The 18,698-nt window shown below is 44.8% G+C and overlaps 1 protein-coding gene across 1 annotated transcript in view; it reads right to left on the bottom strand.

Annotated features, from left to right (window-relative positions):
• The window catches only part of WNT6 (Wnt family member 6), a 167,866-nt gene that overhangs the window by 25,891 nt on the left and 123,277 nt on the right, over positions 1–18,698 (bottom strand). Inside the window, exon 3 of the mRNA XM_073634348.1 lies at positions 8,316–8,620. Within this exon, the coding sequence (XP_073490449.1) occupies positions 8,316–8,620 (305 nt within the window). The remainder of the gene's footprint in view (positions 1–8,315; positions 8,621–18,698) is intronic.

Here is an 18,698-nt window from a genome sequence, read left to right on the forward strand (position 1 = left end):
TACGTTCACTAACAGCCAAGTTTTAAAGGAAATTCCAATAAAATTTAATATCTATTATTAGTTAAATATTTAAGATTTTCGGGTTTTCAAATTTTCAGATTTTCATTCTTTTGAATTTTCAGATTTTCATTCTTATTTTTTTACTATCAAATTTCCAAATTTTTGAATTTTCAAATTTATGAAATTTCGAATTTCCGAATTTTTAAATTTCCGATATTTTCCGAATTTCCTAATTTCCAATTTCCAAAATTTAGAATTTCCGAATGTCACATTTCTGAAATTTCGAATTTCCCAATTTCCGAAATTTCGAATGCCGAATTTTGGAAATTCCGAATTTCCGAAATTTCGAATTTTCGGAAATTCGAAATTTGGAAATTCGGAAATTGAAAAATTCGGACATTTCGGAATTAACGAATTTGTCAAAATTTGTTAAAAAATGTATTCGGAACTAAACGAATTGCACATGTCTAATAGCGACACTGCAGTCCCACCGCCCCCTCGTGTGAATGTACCCCAAGCGCTCATTCACACGGGAAGGCAGTGGAGGAAACCCACGTTCCATGCGCGTTTCCCACACTGCATTTAAAAAACACACACCGGGTGTGCAATCTCCTGCGGGTGTCAATATATTCCTAATAACATCCCAAATGAAGATTGCAAATGCAATGCGTTTTCCTGCATCAGATCGCTTGGTACAGCAGCACCATGTGGTCTGGTTGCAGTGCATTTTTAAAAGTAGTGCATGCACTACTTTTGGTGCAATCCAATGCGATTTTCAACCCATTCGAATGGATGGGCTGAAAACTGCACCGTAGTGAGTTGCACAGGAATCACACAGGACCGCGTTCCTCTGCAATTCAGATGTGAATGAGCCCTAAAGGCCCTGTTCACACCGATGTAAATCTGATGCGATCCGAAAGGCATAAATTCACATGTCATCTGAAAATACTTTGGGGGAGATTTACTAAAACTGCAGCACTCAGAATCTGGTGCAGCTGTGCATGACAGCCAATCAGCTTCTAACTTCAGCTTGTTTAGTTAAAGTGGAGATCCACTCAAAAGAGGAACTTCCGCTTATCTGTCTCCCCCCCCCCCATATTTGGCACCTTTTCAGAAGAGAGGGGGGGAAGGGGTACCTGTTTTTTTACAGGTACCCCTTCCCCACTTCCGGAGACGGCGCCGCAGCATCGTCCCTTTGGAAGTTCGCCCCCTCGCCTTCCTCTGCCGCCGGACCAATTAGAAAGCGCAGCGCGCTTCACGCATTCTTAGTAGGGAACCGGCTGTGAAGCCAGGAATGGGGGGCCGACATTGTGGGATCCCCGGACAGGTAAGTGTCCTTATATTAAAAGTCAGCAGCTGCAGTATTCATAGCTGCTGACTTTAAAAAATTTTTCTGCAGGAGCTCCTCTTTAACTACTTCAGCCCCGGAACTATTTATCCCCCTTCCTGACCAAGCCATTTTTTGCGATACAGCACTGCGTTGTTTTAACTGACAATTGCGCGGTCGTGCGACGCTGTACTCAAACAAAATTGATGTCCTTTTTTTTCCCCCACAAATAGACCTTTCTTTTGGTGGTATTTGATTACCTCTGCGGTTTTTATTTTTTGCGCTATAAGCAAAAAAAGAGCGACAATTTTGGAAAAAAAATTATTATTAACTTTTTGCTATAATAAATATCCCTGTTTTTGGCTTCAGGTGTTTTTTTTTCTGCAGCCAGTAAACCCCCCAGTAGACATGCGCACTGCTGAAAAATTTGTTCGTTTTAATTTTCGCTTCATTTGTTTGTTTGTTTGTTTTTTTCGTTGTTCGGGTCATTCGTTATGATCGCAATTCGTTATTTCGAATAAATTCGTAAATTAAGAAAAATTTGAATTCGTTATGTTCCATTCGTTTAGATGCGGTCTTCGGTATTTCAGTAATTCGGAAAAATTTGAAAATAAGAACGAAAATACGAAAATTTGAAAAAATCTGAAATAATAACTATTAAATTATAAGTATTGTAATTTCCTTTCAAATTTGTTTGTTAATGAACGTAACAAATTTATCCGAAGTTATTATCATTATTAATATTTAAGGCACTTATATAGCGCCGTCAATTTACGCAGCGCTTTACATATACATTGTACATTCAGTCCCTACCCTCAAGGAGCTTACAACCTAAGGTCCAAAAAAATATAAAAAAAAACACAAATTTTTTCCTCAGTTTAGGGCAATATATATTCTTCTACATATTTCTGGTAACAAAAAAAACCCCCCAAAAAATGCAAAAAGCGCATATTAATTAGTTTGCGGAAAAGTTATCGCATCTACAAAATAGAGGATAGATTTATGGCATTTTTATTACTTATTTATTTTTTACTAGTAATGGCGGTGATCTGCGCTTTTTAGCGCGACTGCGACATTGTGGCGGACAGATTTGACACTTTTGACACTTTTTGGGGACCGGTGACATTATTACAGTGATAAGAGCTAAAAATAGCCTCTGATTACTGTATAAATGACACTGGCAGGGAAGGTGTTAACACTAGGGGGGGGCGATTAAGGGGTTAAGTGTTCCCTGGGAGGTGTTTCTAACTGTGGGGGGGAGGGGACTGACTGGAAGAGGAGAGAGATCGCTGTTCCTGATCACTAGGAACAGCAGATCTCTCTCTCCTCCCCTGTCAGAACGGGGATCTCTTTGTTTACATACACAGATGCTGTTCTGGCTCTCTGTTGAGCGATCGCAGGTGGCCAGCGGACATCGTGGCCACCGGCCACAAGCATCAGCTCCGTCGGCACGCCCGCGCCCTCTATCACTCTTAAAGTGGCTGACGTACACCTACGGTGGTTCATGCAGCCGTGCCAATTTGCCGCAGCATGATGACGGCGGCTGGTCGGCAAGTGCGCTCTGTGAATGGGTGAGGAAGGAGGAGGGGGGGTCAAATCAGGTACCCTCTCCCCCCCCACCCAAAAGGTGCTAAATGTGGCAGTGGAGGCGGGGGGGGGGGGAGGCAGACAAGTGGAGCTTCCCCTTTTGGGTGGAGCTCCGCTTTACACTTTGACAATAAAACCTGGAAGCTGATTGGTTTATCCTCAGAGCTGCACCAGATTATGCACTCTCTCCAGGTTTAGTAAATACCCCAAAAAAAACCCATTGCTTTCTATGAAGGCCGTTCACACTGCAATTTTGCGATTTTTGATCCGATTAAAAAAAAATAGGGTCCTGTGAGTGTTTAGTGTGAATTAAATCTCCCAGCTATGCCCAGTCCCCTTAGAAATCGCATTCAATTCACACAAATCGTCAAAACACAAATCGCACTGTGAAATCGCATCAATTCGCACCGCATCAGTGCATTTAAAACCCCTTTTTAAAAGAAGCATTTAACCCCTTTGCCATTCTGGGGGGGGGGGGCACTGCAAGGGTAGATTTTTGTCTGATTCCCGAGGTTCGGCTTTAGGACTTCTGGATCAGAACTCTTTACTTAACGAGGCGGTGCGGTAAAAGAGGCGCCCCCCCCCCCCCCCGCCGATAAGTACACAGATTAACCTGGATATACCGTGTCACGTTCGATCACATAGAAAGGCGATAGGAAAAGTTGAGGCTTCTATCTTAGAATGTATAAAGTACATTAGAGAAAACAGAAAACGAAATACTTGACATAGTTGTCTGCTAGTACCAAACAAACACGCCCGCCCCTCGTCATGACATCACCTATTTTGACAGCGCTTGACAGAGGAATGTACCAAACGGACAGAGGCAAAAATGACACACAGATATGGAAAAAAAATACCGTACATGCGGAAAATCTGTTTTAAAGAGGAACGGCGAATTTTAGTAAAGTGAGCACTTTACCATTGTAAAGTTGCATTTTTGCTGTGATTTGCACATTTTTACTGCTTTGCTGTTCCATATTTTCAGGGCTGTGGTTAACTGCTTTAAGACCCCTTTCACACTGGCGGCGCTTTGCAGGCACTACAGCGCTAAAAATAGTGCCTGCAAACCGCCCTTAAACAGCTGCTCCATTCACTCCAATATGAAAGCCCCGGGGGGCTTTCCCACTGGAGCGGTGCGCTGGCAGGACGCTAAAAAAAGTCGCATCTTTGGAGCGGTGAAGGAGCGGTGTGTATACACCGCTCCTCCACCTCTCCTGCCCATTGAAATCAATGGGGCAGCGTGGCTATACTGCCGGCATAGCGCTGCTGCAGCAGCTCTTTACGGTGGTTTTAACCCTTTCTTGGCCGCTAGCAGGGGGGGTAAAAGCGCCCAGCTAGCGGCCGAATAGCACCGTGAAATTGACGGTAAAGCACCACTAAAAATAGCAGCGCTTTACCACCGACGCAGCCACCGCCCCAGTGTGAAAGGGGCCTAACTGCAGTGGCTATTTGTAGACATGTGCACTGCCGAAAAAAATTGTTCGTTTTCGTTTCATTCGTTTTTTTCATTTTTTTTTTTCATTTTTCGGGTCATTCATTATGATCGCAATTCGTAAATTCAAAAATTCGTTAATTCAAAAAATGTGATAATCTGAAAATAATAAAGGAAATCCGAAAATTCTAATAACTAACTAACTCATAATAACTAACTATTAAATTTTAGGTATTGGAATTTCCTTTCAAATTTGGCTGTTAGTGAACGTAATGCATACGAATTTATCCGAAGTTATGAATTATCCGAAATAACGAATGCCGCATTTAAACAAATGGAATGGAACAAATTAAGAATAAATAATAATAATAAAAAGTTTTTTATTATTATTATTGTTATTTATTATTATTAATTTGTTACATTCCATTTGTTTAGATGCGGCATTCGTTATTTCGGATAATTCATAACTTCGGATAAATTCATATTTGTTACGTTCATAAACAGACAAATTTGAAAGGAAATTCCAATACCTAAAATTTAATAGTTAGTTATTATGAGTTATTATATCAGATTTTCACATTTTCGGGTTTTCGAATTTACGAATATGCAGAAAAATTCCTTAAATGGGTTTTCGTTAAATCGGATATTTCCGAATTAATGAATTTGTTGAAATTAGTTAAAAAACAAAATTCGGAACGAAACGAATTGTACATGTCTAGCTATTTGTGTTGCTAACAAGTTCAGTCTGAAGCCCTGTGTTACTCCCTCATTCACACTGGCTTAGCACAACAACTCAACATTGGCTGATTGTGATTGGCTGTCACAGCGGTCACATGATCGAAAAACTCTCGATCACTAGTATGTACCAGGAGCTTTCCGGTACCCGCCGGCTACCACGCTTGGAGCCTGCAGGGAGCGCGCTCTCAGCACAGAAAGTGATTCACACAGGGCTGCATATATGAAGGCCCATGTGCCGAGAGGCCGCATATACACGTGCATCTCAATAAATCTGAATATCATCCAAAAGTTAATTTAATACAGTAATTCAATTCAAAAAGTGAAATTCATATATTACATATAGATATGTTACACACTGAGTGATATATTTCAAGCATGTCTTTCTTTTAATTTTGATGATTATGGCTTACAGCTAGTGAAAACCCAAAATTCAGTATCTCAGAAATTTTGAATATTACATAGGACCAAAAAAAAAAAAAAAAAGGTTTTTTAATACAGAAATGTTGGCTTAGTGAAAAGTATGTCCATGTACAGTATAGTATGCACTCAATACTTGGTATTTTGCATGAATTACTGCATCAATGCGGCATGGCATGGAGGTGATCAGCCTGTAGCACTTCTGAGGTGTTATGGAAGCCCAGGTTGCTTTGATAGCGGCCTTCAGCTCGTCTGCATTGTTGGGTCTGATGTCTCTCATCTTCCTCTTGACAATACTCCACAAATTCTCTTTGAGGTTTAGGTCAGGCGAGTTTGCTGGCCAATCAAGCACAGTGATACCATAAAAAGGTATTGGTACTTTTGGCAGTGTGGGCAGATGCCAAGTCCTGCTGGAAAATGAAATTAGCGTCTCCATAAAGCTGGTCAGCAGAGGGAAGCATGAAGTTCTCTAGAATGTCCTGGTAGATGGCTGTGCTGACTTTGGACTTGATAAAACACAGTGGACCAACACCAGCAGATGACATGGCTCCATAAATCATCACTGACTGTAGAAACTGCACACTGGACCTCCTGCAACTTGGATTCTGTGCCTCTCCACTCTTCCTCCAGACTCTGGGACCTTGATTTCCAAATTAAATTCAAGATTTACTTTCATCCGAAAAGAGGACTTTGTGGACCACTGAGCAACAGTCCAGTCCTTTTTCTCCTTAGCCCAGGTAAGGCTTCTGACGTTGTCTCTGGTTCAGGAGTGGCTTGACACAAGGAATGTGACAGTTGTGTCCCATGTCCTGGATACGTCTGTGTGTGGTGGCTCATGAAGTACCGACACCAGCCGTAGTCCACTCCTTGTGAATCTCCCCCAAATTCTTGAATGGCCTTTGCTTTACAATCCTCTCGGGGCTGTCGTTATTCCCTGTTTCTTGTGCACCCTTTTCTACCACACTTCTTCCTTCCACTCAACGTTCCATTAATATGCTTGGATACAGCACTCTGTGAACAGCCAGCTTCTTTAGCAATGACCTTTTGTGACTTACTCTCCTTGTGGATGGTGTCAATGACTGTCTTCCGGACAACTGTCAAGTCAGCAGTCTTCCCCATGATTGTGTAACCTACTGAACCAGACTGAGAGACCATTTAAGGGCTCAGGAAACCTTTACAGGTGTTTTGAGTTAATTCGCTGATTAGATTGTGACACCATGAGTCTACAATATTGAACCTTTTTCATAATATTCTAATTTTCCGAGATACTGAATTTGTTTTTTTTTACTAGCAGTAAGCCATAATCATCAAAATGAAAAGAAAGAAATGCTTATAATATATCACTCTGTGTGTAATGAATCTATGTAATATATGAGTTTCACTTTTTGAATTGAATTACTGAAATAAATGAACTTTTTGATGATTCTCACATTTTTTGTGATGCACCTGTATGTGTGCGGCCAGCGTGAAGAGGTTAATCACTCTTCAGAGACCAAAGCAAGTGTGAAGGAGTGGCCTCGTGGGTCTGGGCGTTAAAAACGCCACTTTTAGAAGAGTTTGACATCGAAATGCCCCTCAATGTGGGCACACATAGGCTTTACAGGTGTTTAGAGGGAAAAAAAAATGCTGCCAATGCAAGACTACCTAAAGGATGCATTGACTGAAAAAGGGTGAGAAGCACTGCATTACAGGACCAATAGAAAACCCTGGGAGGTGGAAGGGGGCTGAGCTAAGCTTGACTTGACTTTGAACAAGTCGAGAAATGAGCCTAACTTCAGCTGCAGTTATTTCTGGTCCTTCTGATTGAATTTATGTGGGGTTTTTTTCGGGAGGTAACCTCTGCCTATGGTTAGTCTGAATATCCCAGGCTTGTGATCGGTCTACGGCAGTGGTCTCCAAACTGCGGCCCGGGGGCCGGATGTGGCCCTTTGCTTGATATTTATATGGCCCTTGGGGCACTATTTAATTTACTGACACAAGCAATGGAGCACAATTCTCCCCATCTGACACCAAAAAAGGTGGACAATTCCTCCCGATGGCACCAGCAATGGGGCACAATTCTTTCTAATGACACCAGCAATGGGGCCAAATGACACCAACGATGGGGCACAATTTCTCCCAATGGGGCCAATGACACCAAATGATGTGGCACATTACCCCCATCTGACACCAACAATGGAGCACAATTCTCCCCATCTGACACCAAAAAAGGTGCACAATTCCTCCCGATGACCCCAACAATGGGGCGCAATTCTTCCTAATGACACCAGCAATGGAGCCGAATGACACCAATGATGGGGCACAATTCCCCTATCTGACACCAACAAAAGAAGCATAATTCCTCCCAAAGACCCCAACGATGGGGCACAATTCCTCCCAATGACACCAACAATAGGGCACAGTGACACCATCGATGGGGCGCAAATCCTCCCAGTGAGACCAACAATGGAGCCCAATGAGCACCAATGAAGGGGCACAATTCCTCCCAGTGACACCAGTGACACCAACAATGGGGCCCAATGACACCAATGATGGGGCACAATTCCTCCCAACCACACCAATGATGGGGCAAAATTTCTCTTACTGACACCAAAGATGGGGCATTGGTTACACCCACTTATACCGGGACATTTTCTACTCTCAATGGCCACAGTCCGGGCCCCCTGAAGTCTGAAGGACGGTAAACTGGCCCTTTGTTTAGAAAGTTTGGAGACCCCTGGTCTACGGTATGAAACTATGCCAATCTTGGTGGATTTTTCTGGCACATCTGAGTAAAATGAACCAATCGTCAATTCTCACATTTTTCCTACTCACCAGTCGCCCAGCCTCATTGTTATGGAGGTCTATGAGGGTTCGTATGTCGCTTTTCCCCTTTTTCCTCTTGGCATCCATGAATTGTCGTGACTTTTCGTAGCCGTATTCGACGTCGTCTCCGCAGCCCCCCCACTCCCAGGCCGAGCCGTCAGCCCCGGGTCCCATGGCCAGCGGCGGAGGGGGCCCCCAGTTTCGCGTCACCTCGCATCCACACTGCATCAGCTCTCCCATGCTGCAGGCCTGGGTCACGGTGTGGATCACTCCGGCGGCGGTGATGGCGTAGACGAACGCCGTCTCCCGGATATCTGCAAGGCAACAGATCACAGAAAGTCAAAATTAAATTCATAACGTGGCTGGAGACATTGGGAAATATTCACCTGTCAATCAGACTAATCATCCTGTAGAAATGATATGTTCTCTACAAGCGCCGGAACTAAACGGGAGCAAATTGCCAATTTTCCCGTGTCATGCGATAGCTCCCCTCTCTTGGCCGAAGTCCATACGCTTTGGGGGTTTTGGTTTTGCCAACTGCAGCCCATTGTCAGCCACAGTGTAGTAAATGTAACATAATATAGTGCCAGCCACTGACTGCCTTATTTCATCTCCCCACTAATAACACTGTTCTCATTTGGAGGAGACAAAAGCATCTATCTGAACAGTCCGGGTACAAATGAATATTAACAGAACTTAGAATATTCACATCAGTGTTTTATTTAACCGCTTCAATACCGGGCACTGTCATCCCCTTCCTGCCCAGGCCAATTTTCAGCTTTTGGCGCTGTCACACTTTGAATGAGAATTGCGCGGTCATGCTACACTGTACCCACATTTGTTTATTTATTTTTTTCACACAAATAGGAGATGTCTTTTGGTGGTATTTAATCACCACAGTTTATTTAGTAAAAGAAAAAAAAAAAGGTTGAAAATGTTGGAAAAAAACAAGTTTTTCTTTATTTCTGTTATACAATTTTGCAAATAAATAATCTTTCTTCAGAAATTTAGCCCAAACTGCATTCTGCTACTTTTCTTTGGTGAAAATAACCCAAATCAGTGTATATTATTTAGTCTATAGGAAAGTTAAACTATGGGATATATCTGAAAATTGATCAATCCTGATGTACTGAGGCCCGAAAACGCCGGAACAGTACAAATATCCCCCAAATGATCCCTTTTTGGAAAATAGACAGTCTTTTGTAAGACCCCTTTCACACTTGACCTGCCCCAGGCGTCAGCGGTAAAGCGGCGTTTTAGCGGCGCTATTCGGCCGCTAGCAGGGCGTTTTTAACCCCCGCTAGCGGCCAAAAAAGGGGTTAAATCCGCCCACAAAATGCCGCTGCAGCGGCGCTTTGCCGGCGGTATGGCAGCGCTGCCCCATTGTTTTAAATGGGCAGGAGCGGTGGAGGAGCGGTGGAGGAGCGGTGAAGGAGCGGTGTATTCACCGCTGCAAAGAAGCTGCTGGCAGGACTTTTTGTGACGCCCTGCCAGCGCAGCACCCCAGTGTGAAAGCACTCGGGCTTTCAGACTGGGTTTGCAGCTGAGTCTTTTTTCAGGCGCTAGGCAGGCGATATTTTTAGCGCTATAGCATCTGAAAAACGCCTCAGTGTGAAAGGGGTCTAAGAGGCATTGAAGTTGTAATTTTTTGGAAAATTAAGAAATTAAAAAACAATAGTTTTTGTGTCACGAGTGCAGTACAGCATCATCATATATCTGGTGTGGCAGTGATCAAGGACACTGACTGGTGATAGTATGTTTAAAAAAAATTGTTTTTTTTCAATTTTTTTTATTTTTTATTACTTTTTATTTTTTTAATAATTTAACACACTGTCACCAGAGCAATAAAGTGTTACAAAAGTAACATTGTACTACTCTGGTGAAGTTTTTTTTTTGTTTTTTTTTTACATTTTTTGACTGTGTAGCACTCTGGTGTTTAGGTAGGGTTGCTCCTAAATTTACCTGCCAGGTATAGCTACCTTGGCTGATTGTTGAGGATCAATTAATTTCACTCTGTCGGTAATTGCTTAACTTCTCTCTTTTGCCGCTAGGTAGCCAGGTACCTGGTGGCATTAGATATGAGAAGGGCAATGCCAGGTTAGATTATGGGTATATGGGGTGTCCCAGCCAATGGGCAGGGGTTTTCCTAAATCCCTTGGCCTGCTGGGAGAACCTATATATTTGGGTGGAGTCAGGTGATCGTGGTTCTGTGCCACCCGGACGGCTGTCTTGTATTGCCCGGGCTGCTAGGCCGGAATTTGGGCCTATCCCGGGCACACCACGGATGATCAATGAGAAAATGTTGGTGCTTCCTAGGGACTCTGCCGCAAGCATTGTGGCAGATATATACCGTCCAATGTTGTGTCCAGTGTTGTTCTCAATGTGCGCTGACAATCAATACTGTCAGCGCACGTTGATACGCGATGCCTCTTATGTAGTTCTGGCTCCTGTGAACTCGGAGGCAGATGCCGGGAGTAGTGCAGAGAGCAGGAGGTGAAGAAGGAGGGAACTTCCAATGGCAGCTCTGATCACAGACTATGGAAGCACGGAGCTCGAGCACATAGCTGGATAAGGAGGTGAGAGCCAAAGATGAGTCTGTGTAAGGCAGCAGTGTGATGCAGAGTGCAGGGGGGAGGGGGCAGAGATCCAGAGAATTGTGTGTATAAGGCAGCAGCGCGATCCAGGGGGAAGGGGGCAGAGAGCTGGAGCACTGTGTGTATAAGGCAGCAGTGCGAACGAGGGGGAGGGGGGCAGAGATCCCGAGCATTGTGTGTGTATAAGGCAGCAGTGCGATCCAGGGGGGGCAGAGAACCGGAGCATTGTGTGTATAAGGCAGCATTGCGATCGAGGGGGAGGGGGGCAGAGATCCCGAGCATTGTGTGTGTATAAGGCAGCAGTGCGATCCAGGGGGGGCAGAGAACCGGAGCATTGTGTGTATAAGGCAGCAGTGCGATCCAGGGGGAGGGGGGCAGAGATCCCGAGCATTGTGTGTGTATAAGGCAGCAGTGCGATCCAGGGGGGGCAGAGAACCGGAGCATTGTGTGTATAAGGCAGCATTGCGATCGAGGGGGAGGGGGGCAGAGATCCCGAGCATTGTGTGTGTATAAGGCAGCAGTGCGATCCGGGGGGGCAGAGAACCGGAGCATTGTGTGTATAAGGCAGCATTGCGATCGAGGGGGAGGGGGGCAGAGATCCCGAGCATTGTGTGTGTATAAGGCAGCAGTGTGATCCAGGGGGAGGGGGACAGAGAATGTCCAATCCTAGGCTGGGGGTGGCACAAGATTTGTCCATGTTACTTAAAGAGGAGTTCAGGACTGTGAAAAAAAAATAAAAAATAACATAATAATATAAGGACACTTACCTATCCAGGGATCCCACGATGTCGGCCCCCCAAGTCGATCCGTCCAACCCCTGGGTGCAGGCACCAGCATCTTCAGCTTGCGACTCCACAGCCTCTTACCTGCTGCGCATGCGCGAGTCATACTGCTCTTTCTGAATCGTCCCGCTGTCTTCTGGGACCTGTGTATCTCCCAGGAGGCAGCGGGGGGGAGGAGCCAGAAATGACGTAGATTGCCCTTGTGCAGCAATCTTACCCAGAAGTGGGAGCGGATACCTGGTTTTGACAGGTATCTGTCCCCCCCCCCTAAAAAGTGCCAGATGTGCCAGTAGGGGGGGGGGGTGCAAACAAGCAAAGCTTCCCCTTTTCGATGGAGACACCTGCGATTGCTCGTGACAGAGCAGGTACGTGGATCTGTGTGCGTAAACACTTCCTGTCAGGGGAGAGGAGACCGATCGTGTGTTCCTAATCAGGAACACTGATCGGTCTCCTCCTCTAGTCAGTCCCCTCCCCCCACAGTTAGAATCACTCCCTAGGTAACACATTTAACCCCTTGATTTTCCCCTAGTGTTAACCCCTTCCCTGCCAGTGACATTTATAATATGTATAATAAATTTACAGTAATCAGTGCATTTTTATAGCACTGATCGCTGTATAAATGTCAATGGTCCCAAAATAGTGTCAAAACTGTCCGATCTGTCGGCCGCAATGTCGCAATCACGATAAAAATCACAGATCGCCGCCATTACTAGTAAAAATAAATAAATAAATAAAAATGTCATAAATCAATATCTTATTTTGTAGGCGCTATAACTTTTGCGCAAACCAATCAATATACGCTTATTGCGATTTTTTTTTTTTTTTACCACAGATATGTAGAAGAATACATATCGTGGGTTTTCCTCCGGGTACTCTGGTTTCCTCCCACACTCCAAAGAGATGCTGGTAGGTTAATTGGCTTCTGTCTAAATTGTCCCTAGTATGTATGAATGTATGAATGTGAGTTAGGGACCTTAGATTGTAAGCTCCTTGAGGGCGGGGACTGATGTGAATGTACAATGTATATTTAAAGCGCTGCGTAAATTGACAGCACTATATAAGTACCTGAAATAAATAATAAATAAATATCGGCCTAAACTGAGGGAATTTTTTTTTTAAATAATTTTTTTTTAAATTGGGATATTTATTATCCACTTGCCGACCGCCGCACGCCGATGTACATCCAAAGTTTGCCGGCGGATATCGTTGTTATGGCAGCAGCTAGCTGCCATAACCCCAGTATCCCCGTTTTCGTGCGGCGGTCGGCTTTCAGATAAAAGTGGTCTCTGCGGCGGATTCACCACGAGATCACTTTTATCGGTGGGGGGAGAGGGCCCCCCCTCCCGCCGCGATCCGGTGCCCTCTGCCGCTTACTGGAGCCATCGGTAGCGGCGGAGGCGATTGCGTCCTTCTCAGTGTTGTGCCTGGAGATGAGTGAGGGGAAGATGGCGCCCATTCGTCTCCATGACACTGCTGGACGGAAGCGACGTCAAAACGTCACTTCCGCCCGTACGTCTTAAAGGCACATTTTTTTCAATGTCATTTTTTTAATGACTTTTTTTTTTTTTTTTTTAATTGCATTTTAGTGTAAATATGAGATCTGATGTCTTTTTTGACCCCAGATCTCATATTTAAGAGGACCTGTCATGCTTTTTTCTATTACAAGGGATGTTTACATTCCTTGTAATAGGAATAAAAGTGACACAATTTTTTTTTTTTTTTAAACAGTGTAAAAATAAATAAAATAATGTCAAATAAATAATAAAAATAAAATTTATTTTTAAAAAAAAAACCCTGTCCCAACGAGCTTGCGCGTAGAAGCGAACGCATACGTGAGTAGCGCCCGCATATGAAAACGGTGCTCAAACCACACATGTGAGGTATTGTTGCAATCGTTAGAGCGAGAACAATAATTCTAGCACTAGACCTCCTCCGTAACGCAAAACATGCAACCTGTAGAATTTTTTAAACGTCGCCTATGGAGATTTTTGAGGGTAAAAGTTTGAGGACATTCCACGAGCGGGCGCAATTTTGAAGCGTGACATATTGGGTATCAATTTACTCGGAGTAACATCATCTTTCACAATATAAAAAAAATTGGGCTGACTTTACTGTTGTCTTATTTTTTTATTCAAAAAAGTGATTTTTTTTCCAAAAAAAGCACGCTTGTAAGACCGCTGCGCAAATACGGTGTGAAAATTCTGCTTTAACACGTAGCTCAGAGCCCCCCAATAATTCCTCTTTTTTTTCTTTGTTTCACACCATGTAATGCAGATATCACGCCAAGGTTATCGGAAAGCCTCCTTTTTCTGGTTAACGCCTTATCCAGCAGAAATGATTCCAATCACGTTCCTTAGAACATCGAACGTTGTGCAACGTTGGGCTCCACGCCGGCCGGTGATGGGGGGGGGGGGGTCTGGACAGCCCTCATCTTCTGCCCCTGTTTGTCTTTCCTGCTGCCTCTGAAAGGTTCTCAGTCTTGCAGGGATCCTTCAGCAGGTGCCCCAGGCAAAGATATAACTCAGGAGTCAGACATATCGCAAGGCGTCAGGGACATTCCACACACATCATGCTCACTTAAGAGACTCACTCTGCGTGTCCATCAAATTCCGCGGTGAAAAAAGGCGAAAATCCTCATCAGCGACATTAAGGGGAGGCGAAGGGGAAAAAAAAAAAAAACTGACTTAAGCCTGTGAAATGCAGAGTCACTGCCAGATAAAAAAAAACGGGGGCCCAGGGGCCACGGATCGTTCACGTTTTTTTTTTTTTTTTTTTGTAGAACTAGATGCCAACCCCCAAACTGGATGATATTTCGTTTTTTTTGCAAAAACGCAGTAACATTTATTTTCACTTTTTTTTTTCCAATACGTTGTTGTATCTCAGTGCTGCTGATCGCCTCCAGCCTCTTTCAGCCGCTTCCCATCTACATGCGCTCGCTTGATGATCGTCAGCTGCACATCATTGTTCTGGACCAGCTTCCCCCCCACGGTGACATCGGTGCGCGTGGGCGTGGCCGCTTATAGTTTCCATGTGACGGGGTGACAACGCAGGAGAGCAAATGGGAGACAGGGACACAGCGTTGTCGTCACCATATAAAAGGAAGTGCATGAACAAAGACGTTCATGGCAGAATCAACGGGTATTATTTTAACCACTTGCCGCCCGCCATATAGCAATATGACGGCAGCAAAGTGGTTGCGATATCCTGACCGGACGTTGTATGATGTCGCCAGGATATCAAGCCGCTGCGCGCCCTCGGGGGGCGGGCATCGCGGTGATCGTTGTTGCGGTGTGTCATTCTGACACACCGTAACTCTGATCTAGGTAGAGTTTCTGGCGGAGACTCTTTACCATGTGATCAGCCGTGTCCAATCACGGCTGATCACAGTGTAAACAGGAAGAGCTGTTGATCAGCTTTTCCTCACTCGCGTCTGACAGACACGAGTAGATGAGAGCCAATCGGCTGTTCCTCTGACAAGGGAGGTCTTGATTATCAGCGCAACCTAGAGTTGCCACCTCATCCCTTTAAACCCGAACACATATGAATTACAAAGGTTCTGAGGCTAATTACCGTATTTATCGGCGTATAACACGCACTTTTTTCCCCTTAAAATCAGGGGAAAATCGCGGGTGCGTGTTATACGCCGATCCCCTGCGATCCTGACCTGTCAGAACGAAAAAATCGCTGACCGCGATTTGAAAATGGCGCCGCCGGTGCCGAAATACACAGTGCCGGTCCTCGGCTCTTCTCGGCCGCTTTCGGTTTCACTCGAGCGCCGCCCGAACCTAGCCGAGTATACTCGGCTAGTTTCGGATAGCTCCGCTCACCGTCCGAGTGGAGCCGAAAGTAAACGAGAGCCGCCGAGAAGAGCCGAGGACCGGCTCTGTGTATTTCGGCGCCGGCGGTGCCATTTTCAAATCGTGGTCGGCGATTTTGAAGCTCAGAGGCTTCAGCAAGACTGCACTGGGGCAAGGCTGGACTGGGGCAAGGCTGGACTGGGGCAAGGCTGCACTGGACACTGGGGAAGGCTGCACTGACATGGCTGCACTGACATGGCTGCACTGACATGGCTGCACTGGCAAGGCTGCACTGACATGGCTGCACTGGCAAAGGCTGCACTGACATGGCTGCACTGACATGGCTGCACTGACATGGCTGCACTGGGGCAAGGCTTTACTGAGAAGGCTGCAATGATGGGCATTTAAATGTAGTTTTTTTCCCTTCAAGTTCCCTCCTAAAAGTTTTTTTTCCTTAAAATTCCCTCCTAAATTGAGGTGCGTGTTATACGCCGATAAATACGGTAAATACAGATAAGGCACCAAGTGTGTTTAATTACCACCTTAATCAGCCACAGAACCTGTGTAATTATTATGTGTTCGGGTTTAAAGGGATGAGGTGGCAACCATAGCTCCAGCCCCCCCGAGGATGCCCACACTGGACCACCAGGGACGCCACCAGGGATGCCCACCACTAGTCACCACCAGGTATGCCACCCTAGACCACCAGGGATTCCAATTAGTGCCCACAATGGATGCCATTTAGTGCCCACAATGGATGCCAATCAGTGCCGAACAATAATGCCTACCAAATCAGTGATGCCCATCAGTACCATCCATTAGTGTACATCAGTGCCACCTATCAGTGCCCATTCATTCCCATCTGTGCCACCTATCACTGCCCATCCGTGCCGCCTATCAGTGCCGCCTTTCAGTGCCTATCAGTGCCGCGTATCAGTACCACCTATCAGTGCCACATATTAGTGCCCATCATCGCTGCCCATCAGTGCCGCCTTATCAGTGCCCGTCAGTGAAGGAGAAAACGTACTTATTTACAAAGTTTTGTAACAGAAACCAAAAAAAAAGTTTTTTTTCAAAATTTTCGGTCTTCTTCTTATTTGTTTAGCAGAAAATAAAAACCCCAGAGGTGATCAAATACCACCAAAAGAAAGCTCTATTTGTGGGAACAAAATGATAACAATGTAGTGTGGGTACAGTGTTGTATGACCGCGCAATTTTCATTCAAAGTGCGACAGCGCTGAAAATTGGCCTGGGCAGGAAGGTGTATAAGTGCCGGGTATTGAAGTGGTTAATGAAAGCTGCAGATTTAGTGTATAATCACACCAGATGCATTTTGTGAGCGCATTCCCAATGCACGGCAATAAAAAAAAAAAAAAAAAAGGTTCCTTATGAATGCAGTTCACACCAGCGCATCGTGTTGCATTGCATTTCCCCAGCGCTGACGAAAAGCACAACATGCACTACCTGGCTCGCAGTCTCCGCTCTAATTCATCACAATGGTGTTCTATTGGGTTGAGGTCAGGAAAGATATGGAGGAGCGAGTTTGGGGTGGAGGAGCTTGACTGGCCTGCACAGAGTCCTGACCTCAACCTGATAGAACACCTTTGGGATGAATTAGAGTGGGGACTGCGAGCCAGGCCTTCTCGTCCAACATCAGTGCCTGACCTCACAAATGCTCTTCTGGAAGAATGATCAAACATTCCCATAGACACACTCCTAAACCTTGTGGACGGCCTTCCCAGAAGAGTTGAAGCTGTTATTGCTGCAAAGCCAACTCAATATTGAACCCTACGGACTAATGGCCCGTACTCACGATCCGAATATCATACGACCTTTTTCGCTTAATTGTCGCAAGTAGAAATTGAATAGGTAAATAAAGTCACGAAAAATCTCGTACAACATAAAGAAAAAATCGGAAGTTATGTCATGTGTTGTGATGTATTTGTATTGTATTTTCGGACGACAACTATACTGACTAAACGAAAATCGTACGATCTGATATCGTACGAGGAAAATTTTCGTGCATGTCCGATCAAATAATATCGGATGAACTGTTGTGATCGGCTGTCGAAAGCAGTGTACACACGATCCGAAAATCGTACGATTCTTCCTCAGACGACAGTTTTCGTACGATATTCGGATTGTGTATATGGGCCACAAGATTTAACTGTACTTCTGTCTCAATCTGATTCATGATTTCTGACACATACATTATTCCATAAAATTGATCCATAATACAATCTTATTCATCAGTTTCACCAAAACTTTTTGTTTTGTGTTATACATATATGCTGGTCTTTTATGGTCCGACGCGTTTCATGGAATAATCCACTTCTTCAGGAGCCGCCAGTCAAATATTGTATCAAAATTGATCTGGATAAGAAAATGTATACATATACTGTACATGTGTCATAATTATAAAGTACCATCTTGACCTGAGGGCCCAGCATCTATTTTATGGAATATTGTATGATAGATTTTAATGTTTTTATACTTTTTTGGATTGAATACAGTATATTTTTTAATAGTTGTGCCTCAAAAAAAAAAAACATCTTTCACAATATAGGCAAAACTTTTTATTTCATTTTGGATAGAGTAAGGAAGGGTCAGTTTTTTTTGCCATCGTTATCTCATTAGGGAGATTTCCTTTCACTTCCTGTCCCACAGCCAAACAGGAAGTGAGAAGAAATTCGTGCAAATTAAGGGAATTCCTTGGGGACCCCCGAGGTCTCCATAACTAGTGCCCCCATTGGAATATTTCCACTCTATTATTTTTCTGGAGACAACCCAAAATTTGAGAATTTCTTTAACTGCATGCCGATCAGGCGCCGGAGTTGTACTGCGGCAACATGGCTCGGCTGCGCGAATTGCCGTCATGTTACGTCGGTAACATAGACGGCCACTAGGGGGCGTGTGCGCGCCGCCGGAGGCACCCCTTGCTCGCCCATGGAGCCGATGCGAGTGTCGGGCGGTCGCGATTACCGCCGGGCTCCCGCGATCGCACGGGGCACACCGAGAACCGAGATCTGTGTGTGTGAACACACAGTTTCCGGTTCTCTGAGGGGAGAACAGACAGATCGTCTGTTCATACAGAGTATGAACAGCGATCTGTCATCTCCCCTGCACAGTCCCCTCCCCCCTTCAGTTAAACACACACGAGGACACACTTAACCCCTTTACTGCCCCCTAGTGGTCAACCCCTTCACTGCCAGTGACGTT

This window comes from Aquarana catesbeiana, linkage group LG06 (genome assembly GCF_042186555.1).
Source record: "Aquarana catesbeiana isolate 2022-GZ linkage group LG06, ASM4218655v1, whole genome shotgun sequence".
Taxonomy (NCBI): Eukaryota; Metazoa; Chordata; class Amphibia; order Anura; family Ranidae; genus Aquarana; species Aquarana catesbeiana.